The sequence below is a fragment of the Silurus meridionalis genome, chromosome 5 (genome assembly GCF_014805685.1).
Source record: "Silurus meridionalis isolate SWU-2019-XX chromosome 5, ASM1480568v1, whole genome shotgun sequence".
NCBI lineage: Eukaryota > Metazoa > Chordata > Actinopteri > Siluriformes > Siluridae > Silurus > Silurus meridionalis.
Genome location: NC_060888.1, coordinates 19656706 through 19664757, shown reverse-complemented (window position 1 = coordinate 19664757; position 8052 = coordinate 19656706). Strand labels below are relative to the sequence as shown.

Here is an 8052-nt window from a genome sequence, read left to right as displayed (position 1 = left end):
TTTTTGTCTGTCTGTAATTATAGGTCACCAGAGACCAGTGCAGAGGGAAGCCATGCCATCAGTCTTGTTTCTAACAGTGTCGGTACAGGTGCAGAGCCACTGCGATATGGAGAAAGAAGGGGAAAAGGTTATCTTGTATTCCAAAGAGAGAGAGAGAGAGAGAGAGAGAGAGAGAGAGAGAGAGAGAGAGAGAGAGAGTTGATGATGATAATGATGATGATGATGGTGATGAAAAAGGGGGAAAAATCACATCTGTTTGTCCAAAGCTCAAGCTTGGATTGAATTTCCAAGATTTTTATCAGCAGTCTCTAAGGAACTGCCTCCCCAAAGTGGGGAGTGGGGCAAAAAAGCCATCTATTTACAGGGGCATCAAAGTCCATATAGTGTGCATTTGGGCATCTGCATGGCTACCCTTTTGATTGACACTTTCCTGCCACGGTGAGCGCTGGGGCATCTGCTTGTTCCTTTTGGCCCCAGAGAAAGGTAGTGCTGGAGGGGGGACAGATCGGTCGGAGGTGACAGCGCGTAGCGATTCAGGTAGATGGTGCTCCACCTTTGTCAGCAACCCTGCTCTCCGAGCCACTCCAGGCTAATTAGACGCCACTTAACATGCTTCACAGCACTTGTAACTTACTGCCAGCCACTTTAAAGCCACTTTTGAGGAGCATCCGTTTCAAACACACACACACACACACACACACACACACACACATACACACACACACACATACAAATACAAATACAAATGAATGCTTGTCTTACTCTCCTTGTAAAAAACTTCCACTAACATAGATTACTAATGACTAATGCAGCTAATAAGTCTTTTATGTACTCATAAATCCTTAATCCAAACCTAATAAAAAGGTGGAAGTATTTAAACATTTTAATCATGGAAATAAAAGCTATAGTTTTTGCATATGTCCCTACAAATTCAAATGTATTTGGTATACTGTATTGTGGAGTATAACCTGAATAAAAAATGTAAGTGGCTAATATCAATTTCATTGTATTGGGTCATTCAAAGGTTTTTTAAAGGTCATTCAAACTCCTGATCATTGCAGGAGTATTTTACTGAAGAAAAAACAAAACCCTTTTCCCTTTTCTCCACACAAAATAGTTGACCTATAAATGGGGAATACACAGGGCATGGGCGGTTATACAAAGGAAAAGTTGAACTATTCAAATGCGTGTTTGTGTGAGAGAGTTAGGAGGCGGAGGTTGGCCGTAGGTGTGTGTCAGTGGCTTTCCATTACAAATGAAGACAAGGTATCTTTACATACTGCAGGCAGCCATCCGGAACAGGCCGCCCTCAGGCAAGTGCCCTCTGTGTCTTTGTCTGCCTCTCGTTCTAAAGTAGATATTTTTAAGCCTCAAACCAGAGGGCTGGCCTCTTCCTCAGGTTATGGATGACATATGCTTAATCTGCTACACAGGAACATCTGCACTCACAAGTACAGGTGAATGTGCTTCTCAAATGACTGAACTCAGTGAGGCAGCCAGTGGGGCAATGCATTATAGTGTAACTAAAGGACCACATATACATAATCAAACTGACATGCTGAGTGAAGTGTTAATTTTTACCTGGTTTTTGTGCTCAATTTCCTACAATTTTAATGCAAAATACCACAAACCTGTTATAATAATTTTTTGTTGCACAACTTTCACACATCTTGTTCCCAAAACATGTTGCCATTCTTTGTATTTGCCATCCCCCAATCTAACAATATTTGTTTTCTTATTGATTTGCAAATAAAAAAACCCCATCTCTTATTAGCATCCCAAATAGGTGAGAGAGCAGTATGCTTTAGGCCAATCTTCTAAACATAGGACATCCACCTTCAGCTTCAGAACAAGGTGTAAATCACTAATTGACTCATTTCCACCTTCACACACACACAGCAAGCGAGGACAAAGAAATCTTGACTGTCAATGTTGAAGAATGCAGATTAGGGGTAGACTCATGGCAAAAGAAGAGGAAGCCCCTGCCATCACATTGAAGAAACCCAAGGGGTCTTTACTCTTAGCATTCCTGGCACACTGTGGTTCCACTGCATGGTCAAGAGAGCACACAAAAAAGGTTGCTGTATCGTAAAACTGACTGTAGGAGGGTTGCAAGGGAGGGGGGACTTGAGATGAGGGTAGCTTTAGTTCTATCAGACAAAGAATCTAAAGTAGGTGTACAAATTGAGAACAATGTTAAGGAATTTACAATGAGATCAATACTGTTCTATTGTGCAGACTGAAAGAACCGATTAAATCTCCCTGTAATGTTACAGGTTGTAGCTCAGATATTGCAGAGATTTTCTGGATAGAATAGATGTGACCACTGGTAATCTTACTGACATGAAATAAATTCAGCATTATGATTTTTTTTTTCTATTGTTCATGTTTTTTCATCTTATTATTCTTTTATGTATTTAATTTTATGTAATACATTATTCACATTTTTTTTTATGAAATTGTGAATTGCTGAAGCAGTGGTAAACAGTATGTCTCAGCTGTATACCCAATTAGACCCAAAATAAGCCCTTATTTCCCCAACAGATCATTAGTCACCTTAATCACTTTGCACTGCTGTCAGAAGCTCTTTTGGGTCTCTTCAGGAGTCAAGGTGTGAAGCTTTCTGTTTGGGTGCTAAGGGGAAGGATTGTACTGATCTGAAGGTGGATTTTGTGGCGGGCAGGTCTAGGGAGTTGTCAGCACTCAACGACTAATCCCTGTTTAAGATAAGACCAGAGAATTAGGCTCAAAAAAAGAATCCAGGCATGCCACTGTTTCTACTGTCATCCCAAGCACTGAATTGTCTAGTTTTTTTTTCTTGTTTAATTGTCAGTCAGATCCATATATCAATAATATAACAAAATATAGAAAAAAAAATCATAGCTATAATATGTTTTCCGGATTAAATAATGTGAAAATGCATTCAGTCTTGTATCACATATTTGCTTTCTGTGGTCTCGTGTACAGGGCCCTCTATAGGATTCTCTTGGTCTCCACATGCTGCCTTACTCATCACTTATTCGCCTACCGTCCTACCTTCTGTTTGTCATTAACTTGCAGTTATTGTTTAATTGGTCTCTCCGTGAGCTACTGGGGCTTCCTTGTGACACTCTGGGTGTCTTGGGATTGCTCGTCCATCTTCTGTCCATTCTTTTTAATCCCCCAGAATGAAACGCTTTTCTGTCCCAGAGTGTTGTTCTATCCATCTCAGGCTGAGAAAGAGGAGGCAATGCTGCACATTTAAACCTATTCAGTTGATTTCTAAGAATGGTTCACTGGTAATAAATATAATAAAAAGCTAAAACAATTAACAAAATCGTTCACTTCACACAATTTTTAATACATACTCTTTTCTTTGCAATTGGTACTTGTTGAAGGATATTTCAATTATCTAAAAAAAATAATAATAATAATAATAAATAAATAAATAAACAAACAAACGAATGAATAAATAAATAAATAAATAAATAAATAAATAAATAAATACATACTCATAACTTCCTAAAATTTGGTTATTCATGAGAATAGGCCAAATTTGTATATATTTTGGATTCTGCATGGACCATCCACAGACATGTCTATGACTGAGTGGGAGGTGTAGCTGTGTGCTTATGGCTGTACAAACATGAAGGACGTTTTGATGTTTTTATGCCCATTGACATGAAGGCCATCTCCTTTGGATGTGAGAGGTCTCTTGCCCCTAAATGACCTGTGACCTGTGTGAGTCTTGCCACACTGATACTGGTTTTCAGCCCTGAGGGGACAAGTGGCCAGGAACAATGCACAGTTATGAGACTCAATTGTAGGCATTTTATTCCTCTGTCAACATTCTAAAATGTAAAAAAATATATATGAAATAAATACTATTGTATAGTGTATAGTGTATATAAAACACAATAAATTACCAACATACATGGTTTAAATATAATTATACATATTTAATCATTCTTGAAGACAAGAAAAGTGTGAAATTATGGTGACAAAAGGGAATTGAACTTGACTTGAGTAGAAAACAGTAAGAAAAGAGATGTTTTTCTTTGTCTAGTAGAAAATAGGATAAATATATGATTATGTATTTTGTGTTGTTGTTGTTTTGCAGGAACAGACCACGTATTATAATGAGTATTGTGCTCGTTTTTCTAATGAGTCTTGTTTACTGAGCTGTTAATAATGTGATCGTAGATACGAGCAAGCAGTTGACTTGGTTTATGCTGCAAATTGGTTATGGCTCTGTGATTGGGAACAAAGACCCACAAACCTCTTCATTAGGAGCGCAGTTTCATCACCACGCGCCTCCGTGATGCAGCAAGCATCATTACGGAGGAAAGAAAAGCCGCAACAGGTGCCACTGCTGTAGTGTTGCCAATGGGCTGCTTGCAGCCATGCAAACTGTGACTATGTATACTGCTGTGGTGCCACAGTGCCCTGGTCTTGGGTCTGTGCCCTCCCTGAACCACCTTCTGTCTTTTATCCCGATGTGAGGGGGCATGCGCGTGTCCTGGAGGCTTTGAGCTTGCGGTATTGTCCCCGCCAATCCTCGACACGTGCAGATACAAGAGCCCTGGCTGGACCTCACGCGGAACTCTCCAATAAAGGATTTAACCCGAACCCCCTTCCAAATCCACACAGCCGCCTCCACAAAGCGCTTCTTAAAAGCTCCAACCCAAGAATGTTTAGAATAAACATGCAAAAAAATAAAATAAAATCATGCAAAAAATATAAATGGGATATTATAAACAATATAAGATCATTGTAAGCTGTATAATATATACTATATTTTGTATAATGTAGACATTTTTATTTTAATTAATTTGTCGATTTGAATCAGAAGAATAGAGTATTCTTTAAAAAAGTATAGATATTAATATTATATATATATATATATATATATATATATATATATATATATATATATATATATTTTTTTTATTATTTAATAGCAGTATATATAATAATAGTTTATTAACTACATTAAAATCGTGGTGCAGTTATTGAATAAATATAGGAAAAAATTTAGATTAATTGAGTGAGGTTTAAACTTGGAACGATTAACCATATTTTAAATAATTTCACTAAATAATGTGAGCAACTACCTGCAGAATATCCCTGATGTTTCCTTTCCAAATCAGGAGCAATACATTTTAGTCAATGCAATCATTTTTGATCAGCGGATTGCAAGTGTTGCTTTAAAGAAAGTATGCACAACTATAACAGAAGTATTTGCTCTAATATATTTGTGTTTATAGTTACATTGGATATACTTATTTTATTAATTAATTCGTTGAATAGTTGTAGACTAGAGTTTGTTCTGTTTCGTTGTATTATTGTTGTTATTGTTATTGATATTATTATGAATAATTTATTTACTTCAAATGATTTGTATAAAGCTATGATCTATTCCGAGATGAAATGCAGTCATGTTAGATGATGGATGAAGTAACGCTTCAGTTAGCATAAAGCTTCATCACCTGCTGCATATGGACGCTGTGACCGTTATTAACTTCTGAATGCGTCAGGACGCGTCTTTGTCCTGTAGCGCGCAGGGAATCGAAGTGACGCTCCAACAGCCAAAAACTCATTATCAGCCCAACATTTTGTGTTTTGAAGGATGTGTGAGTCAGTTACTGATTACAAAGAAAACATCTACAAGCATGCATGATGTTGTTTTTTTAAAAAGAGCAATTATATTTATTCGTACAAAACAAAGTCTGTAACAACTTATACTTTTAGGTAAATACATAATAGAATAAATCTCTTTATATACAATAAAAAATACAATATCATAAAAGCAGTGGGTTCAATAAATAAAAAAAGAAGACGTAACAGTAAGAACACTTCTGTGTGTAAAGGGCTCTTTCTGTACATTGAAGAGAACAGTATTTCTCAGGGGTCAAAATACATAATGCATAAGGCTAGTTACTTGTCTTTTTGACGGCCTTTCATTCTATTGTCAAAGCGTTGAAACTGCATTTTCACGCTCGCTTTTCTGCTCTAGCGCCTAACAAATTGTAAAATTGACTTTTCACCTCGGACGGCTAAATGCAAATCTGTCTTCTCTGTTCGCAGCAACATTTTTCCCCTGACTGGCACTGAGGTGGAGATGGAAGAAAGGTGGGACAAAAGTGCAAAGGTACGGGAAGCCCTTAAGTTCAGCAATACAAACTTACAAAAATAAAACATTCTCATTCAAAAAACTGACGGTATTTAAGGCAAAACAGTGAACATCTAATCTGTCTCAGGCTCTGCACTCTTGCTTCTAATGAAAGAAATAGGAAATGCAATTTTCCCTTTATTTGGCTAGCTAAAGAAGATGGACTAGGAGATAGATTAATAAACGCCAGGGTAGCTGTGATAGCAGTAAACGACGTCTGCTTGCAAAAATCCGTAATCGTCCATAGCTTCCGGGCTGCTGGGGCTCGATGAGTTATAGGATGGAGAGGAGCCTGAAGAGGAGGCGCTTGATGCCCATGAACACGCATCGCTCCCCGGACTCGGTACTTCAGTCATGCAGCTCACTGCCGGGACAGAGTCTCTGGCTTTGTTTCCGCGCTGGTCCGCGATGCGGATGGTCTCAGACAGCGCCCAGATGTAGTTGTGCGCAAAGCGCAAAGTCTCGATTTTGGTGAGCTTGGTGTCATCGGGGAATGCAGGCAGGACCCCCCGCAGCGCGTCTAGTGCGTCGTTCAGGTTGTGCATGCGGTTCCTCTCGCGGTCGTTGGCTTTCATTCTGCGGTTCTTCTTTACCACGTGAACGGCAGCTTCGCTCCGCACGCGACCTCTGCGCTTCTTCTTCTGCTGCAGCTCGCCGGCGTCCTGTGGGCTGTTTAGCGGCGATGCTAGCGAGGACCCGGGCGAGGCGGCGTGCATGCTGCCGCGGGAATCCTCATCATCCGTGTGAGGAAAGGAATAGTCACAGCTGGAGCTGTCTATATCGGAGAACGCACTCTCCATTGCTGTGCACATGGTTCGCTCTCTGTGGAAAACGCATGAAACAAACGATTAGTAAGTTATCCAAATGTACTCCTTCTGAATCATGCTAGAATGCAGACATGTTACGAATTGCATACCTGTTGGTGGTTTGAGGGTTAAGCTAAAGGCTTGGAGCTCTCTCTGGGGAGCCAAAGTCGCACAGAGAAGTTTGTGTTGAAGTTTTAAGGCACGCGTCCGTCTCGCTCTTGCTTTTCAATCAGCTCGTGTGAGCCAGTGAGCCTGGCACACGACTGGCCTCAGTTACCTTATATACCCTGATAAGACAATGAAAGCACCCCCCGCGCTTTGGCATTTCGGTGAAGGATGGATGAATGGGTTGCATCAGGTCTGCCCCGTGCCGCACGGCGATCTCATTAGCATAATTTATGCCAGTTGTTTGTTCGCCCTCTGAAGCGTGCCTGTAATCACTGCTGGCCAATCAGAGAGCGAGAACGCTCCGAGCCACGCGAACTCCACTGTTGCTATCTGTCCTCGGAGGAGTAAGTCCGCTTTAAGTTAAACCTCTAAAGGAAAATGAAAAGAGCGCACTAGCCAAACTTAGTGGACTACACAGACCCCCGGGCTAGGCACACTTCCTCAGATTGGCAAGACTTGTTGTAGACTGGTTCTTAATTTTAACAAAGCTTTCTTGCTGCTATAAAACCTATTAATAAATAGAATCTGTACAATCTGTACACTTGTACACTTTTAATCTTTTATTAAATAAGGTTTTCTTATTTAGTTAGTTTAAAATGACATTTTATTAAAAATGTTTATTAAGACATAGCTATCTGTCTGTCTGTCTATCTATCTATCTATCTATCTATCTATCTATCTATCTATCTATCTATCTATCTATCTATCTATCTATCTATCTATCTATCTGCAGTATATACATATAGATAGCTCATAGATAGATAGATAGATAGATAGATAGATAGATAGATAGATAGATAGATAGATAGGTAGATTGGTTATTCTTTAGAATATATGGTGCAATGTTGCAGGTCCTTTTTTTTTTTTGGTCGTATAGTTTCTATTTTGGCCATTGAAAATAATGTACCACGCTTTCCAATAACGCAG

At 39.3% G+C, this 8052-nt stretch overlaps 1 protein-coding gene across 1 annotated transcript; it reads right to left on the bottom strand.

The window, feature by feature from the left end:
• Positions 1 to 5661: 5661 nt before the first annotated feature.
• On the bottom strand, positions 5662 to 7466 carry neurog1 (neurogenin 1). The gene is made up of 2 exons (XM_046849980.1): positions 7068 to 7466; positions 5662 to 6973 (listed from the first exon to the last, which is right to left on the bottom strand). Exon 2 carries the CDS (start codon positions 6961 to 6963, stop codon positions 6328 to 6330), a length of 636 nt encoding a protein of 211 aa, XP_046705936.1. The 5' UTR covers positions 6964 to 6973; positions 7068 to 7466; the 3' UTR covers positions 5662 to 6327.
• Positions 7467 to 8052: the final 586 nt, after the last annotated feature.

What these genes read in the sequence shown, in the direction of transcription:
- neurog1 (XM_046849980.1), bottom strand. Translation starts at nt 6,963, where the DNA reads ATGTGCACAGCAATGGAGAGTGCGTTCTCCGATATAGACAGCTCCAGC.